General features: G+C 35.2%; 1 protein-coding gene across 4 annotated transcripts in view; it reads left to right on the forward strand.

Annotated features, from left to right (window-relative positions):
• Window positions 1-20,021, forward strand: part of LOC140439096 (EEIG family member 2) — a 216,893-nt gene that overhangs the window by 17,766 nt on the left and 179,106 nt on the right. For all 4 annotated transcript variants that reach the window (XR_011950601.1, XM_072528777.1, XM_072528779.1 and 1 more), the window contains exon 2: window positions 12,417-12,831. Coding sequence is in view for 3 of the 4 variants with exons in the window: in XM_072528777.1 (XP_072384878.1) it covers window positions 12,659-12,831 (173 nt within the window). In the remaining variant the exon portion in view is untranslated. The remainder of the gene's footprint in view (window positions 1-12,416; window positions 12,832-20,021) is intronic.

The raw sequence follows: 20,021 nt of genomic DNA on the forward strand, positions 1-20,021 counted from the left end.
TTTTATTAGCAAAGCCTTCCTTGTCTAAATTTTTGAAAATCATCGAAAACGCACATTAAGGCGATGCATTAAATAAATATCGTAATGGAAATTTACCTGTAGTGTTTAACGAACAGGTACACTCTTATCTTGTTAAACGTCAATTTACATTTTATCTACAATAATTGTAAACACAAGGACTGTTTAAAACTATTTCGATAATTTATTTCTTTGTAATTACCGAGTTGTTGGAAAACATATTAAACCTATCGATAATTTTAAATGCTTTTTTTTTCCTTGGCAATATCGACAAACGAGAGGCAGTCAACGTACCGAACTACATCGCGGAACCCTGACTTGCCGAAGAGAACTGCAGCAAGTCAGGGTGACTGAAATAATGAAGCAAAGAGCCAGGATAATATTCGTCGAACTAATTAAACAAATTTACCAGAGAGAAAGCAAAGTAAATAAACAAGAAATAAAGTGTATAGTTCACAGCTCTAACAACGAGGACAAACGCAACACTGTGTAGGCCCATGGTATTAAGATTTTCCAATATATACTAATAAGACTTTTTTTCAGACATTCTATAAAAAAATCACAACAAACACAAAAAACGGCTTCGGCCATCAAGAAAATTATAAAAATACTAACAAAAAGCGGCGCAAACCAACAAAAAAAATTAACAAAACCAAAAAACCCGGGCATGTAGGGCCCAAACCCTTGAACACCTGTGCCCCTATCGCGCATTAGAGTGCTGTAGGGGGGAACGGGATAGTCTGGAGCATTGGAGTGATTCCTGTTTACACACGAATTAGTACACCTCGCTCCAATGAATTGTTACACCCGAACGTAATTCTAAGGGGTGAACAAGTCTCACAGGCTGAATTCAACTTCTTTGGTAGGTAACTTTCTGGAAAGCGCCAGGTAAAGGATTATCTAAAGATGGTATAAGCCAGTTTGGTGAAAAACTTTATTCTAAATGTGAAATTTTCGGTGATAAGCTGTCACCTTCATCAGCACCTAAATGGAAAACTTATTTAGTACAAGTGGTGGAAGTTAGCACCTACAACTTACATTGAAAATGTTCAGTTAGTCCTTGTAGTGAACATTGTCATAAAATATGTTAAAAAAACCATTTAAAATTTTAAATAAAAACATTACAACATAATGTTTTATGTTGTATTTTTACAAATACAACATAAAAACATCTAAAAAACAACAAAAACTACAACTTCATGTCAAAGGCACCTGAAAGGGCCCATATCTTTTTCATCATTCTTATGTGTTATCAAAGTTTTCAAATATTGCCTGCTCATAACTTATCAAATACAGAAAGATTTCCTTTACTTGATCCGGCTCGCCGCAATTGCAGTTTGTATTTCCTGAATCAGTGATAAACATCGAGGCTATAACATATATGTTAATATTTCAATTTACGCAAAAAGAGGAATATGACGGTTGATTTATGAGTAATGCCTATTGTTATATATGCGTTACCTTATCTCGCTGGGTTTTATTATTATACCAATATTAAATTAAGGTGACTTCGTAATAAAAACATAATAAAAACGTATGCACCGTGGCAAAATTATATATCTAAACTTAAATAAAATCATAGCGATAAGATATCGCAAAAACTCATTAATATAAAATAAAAGCTACCGTAGTAATTATTTTTTGTCAATGATATGTTTTAATGGTAGGTATATATACAGATCCAGATAATCTGGTTCCCTCTTTGTCGTTCAAAAGTATTAACGTTTCGACAATTATTAAAGTATTGGTTTCAGCACATTAAAGATGAGTTTTTTGACGATATGTAACAACATATTGAAGTTGGATACACTACTTCACTTCAAAGTCAAATTTGTTGTCAGATGAATGGACAGCAGCACATGAAAGCCATCTAAAGCTAATAAAAACGTAAAAAGTCCTTTGGCAAGTTTTTAGGTGCGTATTATGTGATTCATCATATTGTGTGGCTCCATTGGTACGTTTGAAATAAGAGATGGTAAAAAAAAACGACGATCATATTTGGTATATCACTGATCTCTTTAGTCTAAAGCGTGTCTTACATTCGCTCGGATAATTTTCCATTTGGTTTCAATTTTGTTTCTTATAGATACAGTACGATAAGTTTTAACGTAGATATACACACTATGTACAGAACAAAAATGGAGTTATATCAAAGACGTCATGTTGAATGCGGGAAAAGAACATCTGGGAAAGAAAAAAAGAGTAAAAAATAAAGAATGGATGACTGATGACATTCTGCAGATGATGGAACAAAGAAGATTAATGAAAAACAGGGACGCGAAAAAATACCAAGAAACCAACCAGACAATTAAAAAAGAAATACGAAGAGCCAAGGAGACATGGATGCAAGAAAAATGTAAACTAATCGAGGAGCTCCAAGAGAAACACGATCATATAAATATCCACCGAAGGATTCGTGAAGCTACTGGTAAATACAAGAGGAGAAACACACACCTCCTCATAAATAAAGACGGTAATCTGGCGACGACAGTGAATGAGAAGTTGGTTACCTGGAAAATATATATCAAAGAACTTTTCTGGGACGACCAAGGCAACCTTCCGGAAATAAATTGCATGACAGGGCCGTCAATTCTAGAAAGCGAGGTAAAGGCTGGTTTAAAACAGTCTAAGAATGGTAAGGCTACAGGTCCGGACGAAATACCCATTGAACTTATTAAGGTGATGAGTGAAGTGAGCACGAAGGAGTTAACTGAACTGTTCAACGCCATATACGATTCAGGTAATATCCCAGAGGAATGGCTATTGTCAACATTTGTAACGCTACCAAAAAAAAACGATCTGCGAAAACGTGCGAAGATTTCCGAACTATCAGTCTTATGAGTCATGCACTTAAAATTTTTCTTAAAATCATACATGCCAGAATTTACAAGAAATGCGAAGAAAATGTCGGTGAAATGCAATTCGGATTCCGCAATTCCATGGGTACACGTGAAGCACTTTTCACCTTACAAGTCCTACTTCAGAGATGCCGCCATGTCAGTTGTGATGTCTATATTTGTTTTATTGACTACGCCAAGGCATTTGACCGTTGTCAGCACCAGAAGATGGTCGCCGCACTACAAAGAGTAGGATTGGATGAGAAGGACATTCGGATCATCATGAATTTATACTGGAACCAGCGTGCTCAAGTCAAGGTCGAAGACCAGCTGACCGACCAAGTGAAGATCATGCGAGGAGTAAGGCAAGGATGTGTGCTATCGCCGACTCTTTTCAATATATACTCTGAGGAGATTTTTAATGAAGCCCTCACAAACCTAGACATGGGAATCCGAGTGAACGGTGAATACATCAATAATATCCGCTACGCCGATGACACTGTGTTACTAGCAACCAGCCTAAACGATCTGCAGGCCTTACTAGACCGAGTGCGAACTGTGAACGTAACATACGGACTGAACCTTAATATTAAGAAAACTAAATTCATGGTTGTCACCCGTACAAATTTAGATCCCGGGGCACTAATGGCAGGTAGCGAAGAGATCCAGAGAGTCGACAGATTCACTTACCTCGGAACTACCCTCAACGTACAATGGGACTACGCTCAAGAGATTAGATCCAGAATTGAAATGGCACGGTCTACATTTATTAAGTTGAGATCCTTGCTGTGCTGCAGTGATCTCAGTTTGGGAACCAAGATGCGGATAGTGAGGTGCTACGTTCTTCCAGTGTTACTATATGGAGTTGAAGCCTGGACACTGACGCAAGCCACTGAAAAACGAATCGAAGCCTTCGAGATATGGATATACAGAAGGATACTAAAAATATCTTATGTGGACCATGTCACCAACGTTGAGGTCCTACAGCGCATGACAAAAGAAAAAGAAATGCTTAATTTAATTAAACAACGTAAGCTTGAGTACCTCGGCCACGTGATGCGGAACGAAGAAAAATATCGAATTCTTCAACTCGTTATGCAGGGTAAAGTATTTGGCAGAAGAGGACCGGGACGCCGCCGTATCTCGTGGTTGAAAAATCTCCGACAATGGTTTGGGATGACCTCAGCTGAGCTGTTTCGCAGAGCAGTCAACAAAACCATGATAGCCTTGATGATCGCCAACATCCGGACCGGATAAGGCACTGAAGAAGAAGAATACACGCTACAAATGTGCAATTTGTGCAACAATCGAGGTAGATTCAACAGGTTCAAGTAGAAGCGTTGCTAGAGAGTTAGATGTTAGGAATGTTACTGTAACGAAAGTGTGGAAAAAGCACGATTACAATAATTTTAAATTTTTGAAAACGTAGCAGCTTTATCCAGACGACTACTTTAGAAGAACGGAGTTTTGCGAAACTCTAGTAACGAAGGCTAATGATGATCCAAATTTTATTAAAAATATTTTATTTACTAATGAATCTTCTGTTTCGTTAGTAGGGAGACACAATCCTTTTATTACGAGGGATGGGCCGCGGGAAAACCAGCACAAAAGTGTTGTTTACCCAATTCAACGTCCTCAAAAAGTTAACGTCTGGACTGGCATTTTAGGAGACCACATAATAGGTCCATTTTTTATTGAGGGCAACAGGTTACATAATCATGTGCTTGCCGCTATTCTCAATCTTCCTGATGTAAATCTGGAGAATGTTTGGTCTCATCAAGACGGCTGTCCAGCTCACAACGCTCGAATAATTAGGGAGTACTTAAACATATATACTACTTATACTTACCCGAATCGAGTTATCAGTGGAACAGGCGATATTAAGTGGCTTGCGCGATCTACAGATCTTACACCAATTACACGGATCAAGTATGACGTGCATCGTGTAGAAACAGATTTATCTCGTAAAGAAAAGGAAAACGATAAAAGTTCTAACACGGTTGCAGTCTGATCTTCAGGCGGTTTTACCATGCCCATCTGGAGAAGCCTCATCCTTCTATTATGTTTCCAAAGTGAACGTTTATAACCTAACTGTCTGCAACATTCAAACTAAAAATGTTCAATGTTACATGTGGCATGAAGGGACGGCTCTAAGAGGAGTAAATGAAATAGGTTCATGTATACTAAAATACCTCAATAGTTTAGAAAAAGAGAAAAATAGGAATATTATATTTTAGTTTAATTAGCTGCAGAGCATAACACATAAGTTTTTGATTATAGGACACAGTCAGAATGAGGGAGATAGTGCTCATTCAGTTATTGAACGCCAAATTAAAAGATCAAAAAGGTCAGGACCTGTATATATCCCTGATCAGTATGTGTCGCTTGTACGCACTACTAAGAAATCTAGAGAACCATACAAAGTTGATTAAATTTGTCATCAAGACATTTTTGATCTGAAGCAATTAGCAGCTGATATTATGACTTTAAACTCTTTTTCCAAGAATACTAATGGCGAACCCGTAAAAATTTCTGATATAAAAGTTTTAAAAATCACAAAAGAATTCCCTGGAATATTGTTTTATAAAACCTCTTACTAGCAAAAACATTTTGATAGTGTGTTAATATTAAATAAAGAAAAAAAATATCAAACCAAAATTGATAAAAGTTTACAAAAATAAAGTAGGGATAACAGAAAAAAAAAAAGAAAGGGCTGATGTTATTATTTAAAAAAAAATTGTATTTCCAAATGCTGTTTGCCATTTTATAATCTTTGTAGATTACCTACTATTAGCTGTTATATTCAAGTATTTTCATTTTATCAAATTAGACATAAAATGCTTATTTTCTTTTATATTTTTAATAATATTTTTTTATACTAGTAAGATAATTTTTATATTATTATAAATAAAATATCATTTCTCAAGTTAATGCTTTCATTAATTTTTAAAAAAGTAACCAACATTTTAAAAGAAAAGTGACATAAGTCAAAATTTTCATCTTTTTTTCTTTGTTAAATCAGATATCATATTTTTTTTTTGGTTTTGCTTCTTACACAATTAGAAACATTCACTTACCCATATTCTTCGTTTTTCATTTGAAAATTTTAGTAATTACCGTTTAAAACTGACAGTTAAATTAAGATCTAAAAAATCTATTTGTGTCTCTCCTGAAAAATGATGTTTTTTGACTTGTGACACTGTTCTTCCGGATGAGCGATATATGTATTTACACACGTCCATAATTAATCATTAGTTATTAGTACGTATAATGTTTATAAGCTATTATTTACATACTGTATATGTGTAAATTAAATTTATTAGCTTCCATATTTCTTTTAATAAATATGTTTTAGTTAGCCGAAATGGGTGTTTCATTTGCATATTAATCTGGGTAGCATTTTACTCATAAAATTTAAGAATATTGTAGGCTACTGCTAGCAAAACAATGCCAAACATATAATCACTTTCGGTAATCTGGACACTTTTGTAATCCGACACCCCTGGTCAAATACCTGTCGGATTATCAACGGACAACTATATTAAAAAAAACTGTCGTTTGCCTAGCGAGTTCAGTGTCACAAACTCAGTACTTTTTTTGCTTATTTCCCTGAACTTATTTCATATTTGTCCAAGATATCTGTCCAAGTTTGGCAGGGACTCAAGAGGATTATGCCGCTATAATTTTAACATTTAAGTTTGAACTTTTTTGTAATTTGACTTAATTATCCCCGTTTAATAATAAAAAGACAAGAAGTATTTGTCGAAATAACAAAGATTTCCAACATTTCAAGATTTATTTTTTGTTTTCAAATCTATTAGCACAGAAAATTAGGGATTTCAGTAATTATAAAGAGATCCAGAAGCTATAAACATTATTCTACATCATAAAGTACAAGATCGTATACTTAAAAGCACAATAATCGTTAAATATCAGTATATTTTATAGTTTATTTGATCATCCTTATCTACCTATGTATATAAAAAAACATGTTACTCAAACAAATCGTTTAAACGTCACGATTAACAAACACTGTAAATTAATTTAATAATTAATCAGAACTTTCCACATATCGTTTGCTTTATACCTAATTTAATCAGGTTAAAAATAGTATAGGAATCGAATCATATAACAAAAAAAGAAATACGGTAAATAATGAGAGAACATAAATATCGAGTTTCGGAATCATAAAAGCGATTTACGCTACCCCGTGATCATCAAGAAGGCTGTAGTATCTACCCGAGATCAAAAATTAATACACAGATACAACACACAGGTTTAGATCAGCAACTTGGGGCAAACAGGAATCCCCCCGCGCCAAACCATACAGGCACCGTATACTGTGTAGTGATAAAATACACGGGTTCATATGTCTCCCAGGCAAGGTTTGTCTATGTGTGTGAGCGTAAAATGTTTTGATATTCAATAAATAATCGCATTTTAAAAACGAAACTCTATGTCATGCTCTCAGTTGATCCGCGGGTACTTATTTGATTGATTATGACCTTATTCGTACCCGTCCTGCATATCTACAGTACATTTAACCAACTTACACATCTAAACGATTAATGGAATTTGCAGAAAACTTTTCGTTGTAGTAACAGGCACGGTAAACTGCACTGGAGTTCTCCATAATCTTTTTAATTACTTTGTTTAGAATATTTTTGCCTGTATTATCATTTCACTACCGCTATCATTATGTAAATCTGTAATCACTGGATTAATTTCACTAATTTTATTTTCCCGGATCCACCACTCTTCTATTAATTGTTCACATTTATTTACACTTACACTTTTGGCCCATATTTCTGGAGTTGCAGTTTTAAGAGCTTCTTGCCACATTTCCCTAACTGCATCGTCACTGTATCCACTGCATCCAACGTGATTATCATAATACATTTTATATACCCCAGATGTGTTCGATGGGATTAAACTGGCAGTGATACGGCGGTAACCGTAGTACTTGATGTTCATAACTTGATACAATTTGGTTAGCTATATAAACTGTTGGTTTTCATTACGTTTCGAAATTTCCAGTACCTGTGATTTGAAAGCGTATTCCGGAAAATTGATATTATTTTTAACTAACCAATTTTCTATGCTCGGTACGTTCCACGACTGTTTTGGTTGTTTCTCAAAAATCTCAGAATGGTAAGGTGGATTATCTAAAACTATAACTGATGGTTCACTCAGACTAGGTAACAGTTTCTCCTCAAGCCATTTAACAAACATATCTACATTTATGTTTTCATGATAATCAGTAGATTTTGAAGAAAAAATCAAATCTACGTTTTCTATAAGGGCTTCTTTCCCTCCTGCATGAAGAATGATGTGTCTTTTGCCTTCGCTGTCTGTATGTTTTATTGATTTTTACAAATCTTCTAATTCCACCCTTTGCAAATATCCATGTCTCATCTAAGTATACGAATGTTGCATTTTCAGATTTAAGTCTAGTATATTCTCTCAAAAATTTAATTCTTTTGTGAACACTACTCCTTTCGCATAAAAGTAACCTATTATTTTCTTTTTTGAATTTAAATCCTAAATCTCCCAACACTTTCCAAAGGCGTTGATTTATACATAATAATGACTTTAAAGGTCCACCATTGTCTCTTTCCATGGTAAAGTATTTATGCACATTTGCAATTAATTCATCAATATCCAACTTACGTCTAGGCATGATGGTCACTTGAAAATACACCTTTGAATTACAATATAGTGAGAGTAAAAGGGCAGCAGAGCTACGAGCGCAAAACAGGTCATTTTCCCATGTAAATCTCCAAGAAATTCTAAGGTCCATTTTGGTCATTTTTGACGCTTCTTGTGGTGGGGGCGCGACTGCTTATCGGATCGTGACGTGTGAGGTATCGTCGTAAAGGGGAGGGAGTAACGAATACGTTAACATAAAAAACAAAGATGGCGGCGTATAGCCAAAAGGACACTAAGCTTATAACGTCTAAACGGCTTAACGTACAACAACCTGAAGGTATCGATGGAAAGGGTAGGTGGTAACGAATATGTTAAAACAAAAATCAAACGCAAAGACTTTGCCAAAACGGCACTATATCGTATCTCCGTTGGTATTGGTCAGATTACTACGTGTAACACGTTCAATGAAAGAGGAGGGGATATCGAATACGTTAACACTCAAAGACAAAGACGTTGCCAAAACGGCACTATATCGTATCTTCGTTTCTATTGGTCTGATCTTTGCGAATGAGGGCTCGTTGGAAAGAGGAGGATATATCGAATATGTTATCACAAAAAACAAAGACAAAGACATTGTTAAAACGGCACTATATCGGATCTTTGTTGCTATTGATCGGATTTTAGCATAATAGACGTTGAAGGAAAGGAGAGTAGTCACTGAGGCTAACAGAGAAACAAACAAACATGACAACATTGCCAAAACGGCGCTATATCATATCTTTATTGCTATTGGACCTATTTTGAAGGGGATTGGATTTCGTCTATTGCAGTTCATCATCCAATTCATAGTTCATCATACAATTCGCCACCTGTCGGCTACATCCTTTAACTATACCCAAACCATCTAGCACCTGTCATCGTAAAAAGACACTCCTTCACTCTCTCTCTCTCTCTCTCTCTCTCTCTCTCTCTAGAAACAATTAATTTAGATCAATATGACAGAAACTCTCTAACTGTTGTGCTTGAGAGGTAAAATATGGTTATTTAATTATGTTTGATAAAAAGTTTGAAAATGGTTGGACGACATAAACAAATTAAAATGTTTCCCACAATTATTTTATTTTTAGTACAAGTGTTTTCATTTAAAAATAAAAGTTCAATATATTTATCAAAACCCTAACATTAACCCGTAATCGCAGACGTCACAAAAACGGTACACTCTAACCACCACTATTTAAATTGACAAAATGTTCTAGTTTACTCCGAAGTATTTTTTAACAAAAATATCCTTAGCAGATTTGTTTCAGAAAAAAATGATTAAACAAGTAGGTGAAAGAAATTTACGTTAAATAACATTATGCAAGAATACTATTTATAAAAAAAAATGTAACAAAATATGCAAAACTATGAACAACTGGTTAATGGCACATTACCAAAGTGTTAAACATTATGGAGAACACCAGTGCAGTTAACCGTGCCTTTTACTACAGCGAAAGGTTTTCTGTTCGTTAATCGTTCAGCGAAATTCCGTTAATCGTTTAGAGGTGCAAGTTGGTTGAATGTACTGTACAGGAATGTTCCCTATCAGCCATAGGGACGCGCCGTGTGGGAGTGGAGGACTTCCCCCAATAGCCATATTTTGGTCCAAATAACCTAGCCCTAGTCCATGTCTCGATAGTTATGTCTCACTCTGTATAAGATAAAAATACTCATATTTATTTAAAAAAGTGTTTACAAATAGTTTTTTTATTATTATGTATTACTGAAATTCTTAGAATTATGGAATGCTAAATATTTACTTATCATTGGTATTAGATAAGTAAATCCTTAGCATTATTGAACACTAAGGATTTTCTTATCTTCCATTTAAAGAAACTTGTTATTAAATGTGTATTTTAGAGGTGTGCCTAGGAACTACTTACGCCTCCTATTTGCATTTGTGGAAATGCGGAAGAAAAACGTTGGTATCGATTAGTTTCCGAAAATAAAAGTGGAATTCAGCCATCGAGCAAATCATAAAACTTTCTCTGCGCTTCAGAAATGATACGTCTGGTCTAGTAACCGCCATCGGATTACGTAGACGTTCACGTAATGTTTTATAATCGAAGATTGTTACGTACAGTGGTTTGATTTGAAAGAAAAATATACCCGGCAATTAACAATCTTCTATCATTAATGCCTCTTTTGGGGCGAAAACACGAAGCATACAATTTAATGAATTAAATTGAATTGAAATGATGAAGATAATGAAAATTCTTAAAATATATGAGTTGTACTAATGCCCTGTACAGTTTCTTCTATTAAGCCCTATGATGGGGTATATACCCAAAACATATCGCCCTGTTTTTAGCAAAAAATAATTTGGATTATGTGAAATAAAATAAAATATAGTAAATTAAATTGAATTTATTTACCATCAATCAAACCCATTCCACTAATCTTAGCACAGATAATGATATTTCTCTTCCACAAACACTACTTCTTCCTCTTTCTATGTCTCCTCCTTGGATCATAATCACTTTTAAAATCACTTCACAAAGTACTATAATGATAAAAGTCCTAGATAACTTATTACAAAAGCCTTTAAAGAAATTTTATCTACAAATGAATATGATCTAATATCTACTATACCTATACACTGATGTTTCAAAAAATGATTCAGGAGTAGGCTGATCTCTTACTTATACCTTGCCTTTGCTGCCTTTACACTGGCGAATTATTTAGCATACTACAAGCTCTTAAATGCGTCTCTCCTAAATTACCACGTTGTTATATGCACAGATTCACTAGTCTCAATCTTCTTCTTCCTTCTTGTATAAGCCTGTTTCTTCTTCGATATTAGACTTCTAAATTGTTTAAATTATCGCACCATCTTTTTCTTGGTCTGCCAATACTTCTTCGTCCATTTGGTGACTTATCTCGTGCTATTCGTATGTGTTCGTTCCACTCCTGCTTCCGTTTTGTCACCCATCCATTTATGTCTTCTATATTGCATGCTCTTCTAAGATATGCTAAGCATTCCGAGGACGCGCTGAATGGTAAGAGCGTTGCTGCAGGGCAAAGGCAGAAATTGTAACACTAGAGCCGCCGATTGAGAAGATAAGCTTGGAAAAGGTAGAGAAAGCAATAATGAGGCTGCGAAACGGTAAGTCTTGGAGGAGATCAACTGAAAACAGACCATTTTAAATCAGGTGGTCACAGTTTGGTTATATTCCTTCACAAGTTGCTGTGCTATGTCTGGGATAATGAAAACTTAATGAAAACCAAATAGTGAGACAGTATGAAGTAACTTCTTAAAAACAAACAAGATAAAACAAGTAGGCTGCTAAATCAATACAGCTAGACACTCCAACAAACGTCACTATATGCTACAGGTAATTTCTTGTCAAATTGAGGAATCGCTTTATTATTTTAATAAAATAACAAATAATATTCTTAAAACTACAGTGTGAAATAGAATTAAGCATTATCGGGAAACAAGCTGTATGTTGGATAAAAAGGTAAAAACCTGGGTCGTTCAAAACTAGTTTCTAATAGGAATAGGAAACGTATTAGTAAAAGTTTGCAAAAAAGGTCGAAGAAATATTCTAAAGCAAGTTACAGCTGAATGGAATTTTGAAATTGGATTAAATTTGTCAAGGCGCTGTTGTCGCAAGTGGATAAATAAATCTGGATTAAAGTTTTGTGAGGTTGAATTGTAGGTAACATATTTTGAAATTGTATTCGTGGTTTACAAAATAATATTTTTTTAGAGGCAAAGAAAGGCTGTTGTTAACAGCAAAACAACAGCAAGCGACTTGCTCAGTGACGTATAGAATACAGAAACACATTTTTGGTTTACATTTGGAGATATGTGTAAATTTTGTCATACTATTTAAAAAAAAGTTTCTTAAGTTTGTTTTTCTTTTTCAGATCGACATCACTCCAAAGCACTGTTTAAAACTGCACAAATTTCGCGACATCTACAGCCCTTTCTCGACACTCGTAAAACTACAATAACGTCAACAACGAAAACGTGCGTTACGAACATCACCAGTCATACTTTCCTAAGTAGTGCGGATTCGTTATTTTTTTTCTAAATTCGCGCCATTTGTCGAACACAGATCTAGCACTACTTGAAAGCATGTCTTAAGGACTCGCATGTGGTTGGCTGCATGACCAACGGACGAGGCGCCGGAATGGCGTCTTTCATGACAAAAAAGAAGAAGTACAAGTTTCAAGTTGAGATATGTCTCGAGGAACTGCTGGAAGTACCGTTCGTTTCGGCCGTGTTATTTGCTAAGTTGCGGTTGTTGGATGGCGGAAATTTTCAGGATCATAGCAGCAGGTAAGCTTTGATTTTGATATTATTTTATGGTAACGCTTCCATTTTTACACCAGGGATCTAGTTCCTTCCTGGTAAAAAGCTTCTAATATAGGCAGCTCATTAGTTACAAAAGAAAACTATTACAAAGTACTTGTGGCAAATTTTATGTGTTCTTCAAATTATTTTTTTCGTCTATAGCTTGTTTTTGTTGCAAATATAGAGCCACAAAAATAATAATAATAAACGCTGTTTCATATGTAAGTATGTTATTTTAAAACATAAATGATGATATGTTATTGACTTACAAATAGTAATATTTTCTTTTTACTGATTTTTTATTTTTAATAAACATTTTCGGAAGTGGAAACCGAAACGTCAAAATCAATGTATTGTAATTCATTTAAATCTATTTATTTATAAGCTTACAGCACGATATTATCTTAACAACTAAATCCTAATAACAGCTCTTCCATATGTATAGCGAATACATTATTTCTAGAACTATCTGGAGTAGTCCATCTCTATTCGCCTCGTCGATAGCTTTTTGAAGGCAAGCTGCCATTGATAACGCCGTCGATCGTATATCCTTCTGAGTTACTCTTAGATCTGAATGGTCCGATCAGCAACTTTACGTGAAAGTCCAGGATGGTGTAATCTACAGGACTCCCCAGCTCTGCATAAACCACTGAGGAAGAAATAACAGTCTACTGTCTTTGAAGTAAACGACCTCTTCGGGTTAATGCAACACAACAAACAACACAAAACACTCGGAAGTTCACTTCAAGCATACTTCTACAATCTTCCAATCCAGATTTTCTAGTGCATGGCCCATCTTTGGTAAGGTCAAATTCTTGACTTGGTAGCTTGACCTGTCTGTATACCAGTTGTTGATGACCATATACAGTAAAGATGGAGGACCATATTCTAATCGCAGTACTCTTCCATCTTTAGGCTGCTGATTTTTTAACTCCTCCAAGCGACCGAACGTTTTTTTTTAATACGGACGAGATTCCTTTAGTCATTTCCAGATCTTGGGCAACACAGTGGGCTAGAGAAACGTTTTCCGGAACACTAAATAGATTCTGCTGAACTTCTGTGGTCACGCCAACTCTAGCACTCTTTTTTTTATGCGTAATTTATATAAATTCATTAAAACTAGGTCGTCGGTCCGTATAAACGCGTTGGATTCCAAGTATCTCTCTGCTTTCAATGTGAGACCGAGCATTGCTTCTCGGGTCTCTGGGTTTCGGTCAGAACCCGCAAAAATTTATTAATTTGAAGTTAAATTTTTAAATAAATAATAGACATAATAAAAAAGTTAACGGGAGCAATTGGGATGTTATTAATGGCATTTCTTTTAAAATCGAGCTTAGTAAAATTATGACTTAAATATCATAAGAATTTGTGTAGACGGCGATCATCTGGCGTCGTTAAAACCAAATGTACAAGGCATTTATCTTTATTAACATGTTCTGTGACTGAATCTTCCTCAGGTGTTTATGTTATAAGTTATAAGATTATGTTCAGATATTAAAATCCCGCCAAATGCATCAAAAACGCAAAATAAATTCTCAGATAACTAATGGATGAGCTAAACTTGACCGGAATGTCCTAGATACAATATTTAGATTGAAAGATAGATAAATTTTAATACAAACCACGCAAAAATTCCGCCGGCGCCGAATATCTAATTCATAAGTATTTTATCTGGTATTGGCAACGAAACGCGGATACAATAAAAGAAAATAAAAACAAAAGCTCGGACTCGGAAAGCGGATCACTCACGATTTGTTCGTCGGGTAAAAATAATAGGTGACTCGTTACGCTGCAAATCCTGAATCGCGGAATTCATATTCAATTTGATGTATTGTCCTCAAAACAAATGACTCATCTGAGACAAAAACGAAATGGTCGCGAATATGTATGATTTCTGTTTTCTGATGCGATAACTTGTGGGATTACTGGTTGCTGCATATTTGCTATACGCCGACAGATAATACTGATCTATTGTGATACAAATCTTTTATAAATAGTCCGGTAAATTTGTGTAAAAACTAAATACTAGTTTATAATTGCACATATTTTTGGATGCATATAAGTACACACATTCGATAAATTCTCAAATAAAACAAAAAATCAAAAAATAAACAAAGAAATAAGACTATATTTTTATAAAAATGAATAGAATAAAATAGACTAGAAATATGCTTTATTGTCACTGAAAATTGTACAATTTTATGGACAAAGCTTACAAAAAGTCAAAAAAATAACAATAACAATTAAAATTTACTAAAATTACATAAATCGTCAATAGCACAAAATAAAAGATAATAAAATATACAGTCAATCGCAAAATTTAAATATTATATAAAAATACTTTAGTTGCTTGCATCTAAACGTACTGTAATTTCCTAGTTATTCGTTAAGAAACTCTTCCACTGAATAATTATGATCTTTCAGGTAGATAGGCTTTTGTCAATTTACGGAACTTAAGGAAAGAAGTTGTAGATCCAATCCAATCAATCAGTTTATAACGTTCTACGCCGTCTTCTGATTTCCAGTCTCCATTTATCTCGATTGTTTCAAAGGTTTTCTTCAATTCCCCTCTTCCTTAAGTCTTTATCGATTCCTTCTCTCCACTTTAATCTCGGTCTACCTTGCTTTTTATAACCCTCGAAAGAAATCGAGGGTCTGAAAGACCAACACTATACTAAATTTAGGTATATAAAAATAAAATTAATACTTTATAATATCTCCATCAGCATTGATAACAGCTTGTAGTCTTCGGTCCATCTGCGTGAAAGAAACTATGAAATTGTCTTCTTCAGAGAGCTTTTCCCAAACCTGTTGTATACTGTGCCACAGCTCTTCAGCATTTTGAGGTATAAAATTAGGCCGATACAACCGTTTTATAATAACCCTCACACATTCTCGATTGGGTTTAAATCTGGACTGTAGCTAGGCTGTAAGGTTTCGATGTTGTTATTCTCGAACCACTGGCATATTATATTTGCAGTGTAAACAAGATAATTATCTTGTTGTGAGGAGAAAATTATTTTCTGGATACAACTGTTTTAAATTGGGAAACATGTCGTCTAAAATATTCAGATAAGTCTGCCCAACCAACCTGCCATCAATATGCCATACCATTCCCATTCCTTTAGATGATATATATCAACATATAGAGGATTAAATCTATTATTATCTGGTCTCTATCCCCCAATTTTGCCCTTTTTAGAAGATTGAAAAATTTTCTCTCCTGTTCCAAAAATCGTGATTTTGTAGCTGATGGTTTAAAGTAAATATAAGTCTTGATTGCTTCTGTTGTGGTGTAAGAGCTTGTTTTTTGCTGCAGTTCAGTACCCAAGACACGATGCTTTAAGTCTGCGCCAAGTTGTTGTCTTTCTTTCAAAAGAATTCTCTTCTAATCTTTCAGAACCTTGCTTTCTTTCGAGAGCTTCTTGTTCTCTACGTCTTTTATTAATATTAAAAACTGTTGTTCTGTTTACGATAAAATGGTTCGCTACGGCAGATAATGACCAACCATCTTCTTCTTCTTCTTCAGGTGTCATCTCCGCTACGGAGGTTGGCAATCATCATAGCTATTTTAATTTTTGAGGCAGTAGCTCTAAATAGTTGCTTTGAGCTGCATCCAAACCATTCTCTCAGGTTCTTAAGCCATGAAATTCGTCTTCTTCCGATGCTTCTTCTGCCATCTATCTTTCCTTGCATTATGGGTTGCAGGATGCCATACCTCTCGCCCCGCATCACATGTCCGAGATACTGTAGCTTTCTTTCTTTAATTGTAAGTTCAACTTCCTTCTCTTTACCTATTCTTCTCAGTACTTCATTGTTCGTAACTCTATCTACCCAGGAAACCCTCATAATTCTTCTATAGGTCCACATTTCAAAGGCGTTAAGTCGTCTCATTGGTTCTAGATTTAACGTCCATGATTCCGCTCCATAGTATAGTATACTGTATACGTAACATTTTGTTAGGCGTACTTTAAGAGCTAATGTTAAATCTTTGCCACATTGGACCTTTTTCATTTTCATAAAATTAGAACGTGCTTTTTCGATTCTGACTTTGATTTCTGCAGTGTAGTCATTATTTTCTGTTATAAGTGTTCCTAGGTAAGTGTACTTTTTTACTATTTCGATCTGCTGGCCCTCTAGTATCAAGATTTCGTTAGTATTATGGTTGTTTTTACAAATTTTCATAAACTTCGTCTTTTTGATATTGAGCGAGAGTCCGTACTCCCTACTACACATTACTATTTTACTTATGAGTCTTTCCAGGTCTTGTAAACTATCGGCTATTATTACTGTATCATCTGCATAGCTGATGTTGTTAACTAAGACTCCATTTACTCTTATGCCCACTGCTTCATCTTCCAGAGTTTCTCGAATTACTTCTTCAGAATAAGCGTTAAATAATAGAGATGATAGTATGCAGCCTTGCCTGACTCCTCTCTTTATTTCCATTTCTTCATATGTCTCTTTTTCAATTCGTACTATTGCTCGCTGATTGTAATAAAGGTGTGTTATTAGCCTTAAATCTCTTTCATCTAGGTTTTTATTTTTTAGAATTTCCATGAGTCGGTCATGTTTTACTTTCTCAAACGCTTTATTGTAGTCTATAAAACAGACGTAAAGAAAACGGTTAACATCCAAACATCTCTGCGTCAGCTCGCTAAAGGAGAATAGTGCCTCTCTGGTACCCATACCATTGCGGAACCCATATTGTGTGTCACTAATATCCAGCTCCAGTTTAGAGTGAATTCTGGCGTGGATAATTTTCAACAGAATTTTCAGGGTATGTGACATTAAGCTTATGGTTCGATAGTCACTGCACTCTTTGGCATTCACTTTCTTTGGCAAACACACAAATGCTGATGTCAACATTTCTCTAGGGATGATTCCCGCAGTATAGATAGCGTTGAACAGTTGTACTATTAAGTCCAGGTTTTTCTCGTTGACCAACTTTAATAGCTCGCTTGGTAATTTATCTGGACCAGCAGATTTATTGGTTTTCATTGAGTTTAATGCCTGACTAAGCTTTGATTTGGTTATCTCTGGGCCTACATCTCCCGTTTGGCTATCTACAGATGTACTAGCTTCTCTGTGGTCATGAAATAATTCCTCGATGTACTCTTTCCATCGTCGTAGTTTTTGTTTTGTCTCCAATATAATATTTCCATTTTTGTCGAGCTATATATTCTAGGTTCTTCTACTTCCTACTCCGGCTAGTTCTTTGACTTTTTTATGTAGATTAAAGTTGTCAGTTCTTCTATTTCTTTACATTTTTCAGAGAAGTAGGTTTCTTTAGCCTCCCTAATTTTTCTTCTTATTTGGTTTTGAAGCTGTTTAGAGCGGATCGTATTGATGGTTTTGTTTTTTCTCCTTTCGGTCATCAACTCTAGAATTTCCTCGGTCTCCACTCTTTTTTCTTACATTTGGTTGTTGTAAGTACTTTCTTACTTGGCTCCAATATAGAGGTTTTGAAGAATTGCCACTGTTGCTCTACGTTGCAATTATTTCTTGGGTTTCTATCTAGATTTCTGTTGATTTCGTGTTTCAGATTTTCTTTTGTTTCTTCTGACTTTAGTTTCTGTATGTTAAGTGTATTGTTGTTGCGGCTTTTTTGCGTCTTTTTAGTTGAAGTTGAAACCTAGCAATAAGAAGACTCTGATCAGAGGATACTTCTGCTCCTGGATATGCCTTTACTGCCTGAATTTATTTTGGATATCTGTGTTTTATTAAGATGTAGTCAATTTGATTTCTGACGATTTTGTTGTCTTTGTCAGCTGGCGATTTCCATGTATAAAGGCGTTACTTAGGTAATTTAAAAAATGTATTTGCGGCTATAACATTATGATCCTGGCAAAATTCTATTAGGCGATCTCCTCTGTCGTTTCGTTCACCAAGCCCATATGGTCCTACATAAGGGTAGCATTTTCCTTCGCCAATTTTTGCATTGAAATCCCTCATGATCACTATTATATCTTTAGATGCTGTGAGATGCAATGTTTTTTGAAGTTCGATATAAAAGTTTTCTATTTTTTCTTCATTTTTGTCAGCAGTTGGCGCATACATCTGAATTCATTTTTCCATGGGTTGTCAATAGCTGCAGCATTATAATTCTTTCGGTCATCGGAACGAAGCCTGTTACTAATCTCGTTACTTTTTCACTGAGGATCATAGCAACTCCATATCTGTGTTGAGTGTCGCTGCTTCCAGAGTAATAAATTCGTCCATTGTCTGTATTGAGTTCGCCAGAGCTGATCCATCTTGTATCGCTTATTCCTAATATATCAATCTCCAGTCACAACATCTCTTGCTGTATATTCCTCAGTTTCCCAGGTTCATACAACTTCTTACGTTCCATGTACCGATTTTGCAGATGGATTTGTATATATTTAGTAAACAGGGATTTCGCTGGCTAACGGCCTGGGAAGCCCTGTCATTACTGTTGTTTCTTCCCCTGCCGAATCTTGGCATCCGAGAACCATGATTAGTAGGTTGTTGATTGTCAGTTCTATAAGCCATGACGATTTCTAGGGATACTCCATGAATCTTTAATGCAGTGGTTTCCCGTTGCCTTCTGCATTCTTCTGCCGTTGACCAATTTATTGGTTCTTCCGTCTTTGGAGTGGATTTCTCAGCTCCAGGACAAAAGAGTGTCCTACTACTTACCGACTCATCCGCCCGAAGCCGTCGTTCGGTATGCAGGGGATTGCTTATACCGGCAATCGTTCGGTGAATTACCTGTTGGTCCACGGGAGGTATTTTATTTCCACTTCCAGATTCTCCCGACAGAAGCCATCTTCTAATTTCATTAAAATTCTTGCTTTTAGTTCTTTGCTAGCATGTGGAGCCATTTTTTGAGATGAACAGAATAAATTATCTGACAAATTTAAGATTTTTCAGTGACAGTGACAGTATGTCAATAATAAGTATTTAACCTTCAAAATACAGTGCTCAATTTTCTACAAATACACTTAAGAGTCGTATCAGTTTTTTTCATAATAACTTCAAGTTGTTTAAAAAAAATGTAACAGATAATCAAACTAATCCGTGATCGAGCTACGCAGTGGATTTATCAGTTTCCTCGTATTCTCACGTCAAGTGATTTTGTAATGGTTTTTCGTATATCTTACACACTATACAAGATATTTCAAACATGACTGATTTATACAATTTCAAGGTAT

The sequence above is a fragment of the Diabrotica undecimpunctata genome, chromosome 4 (genome assembly GCF_040954645.1).
Source record: "Diabrotica undecimpunctata isolate CICGRU chromosome 4, icDiaUnde3, whole genome shotgun sequence".
Taxonomy (NCBI): domain Eukaryota; kingdom Metazoa; phylum Arthropoda; class Insecta; order Coleoptera; family Chrysomelidae; genus Diabrotica; species Diabrotica undecimpunctata.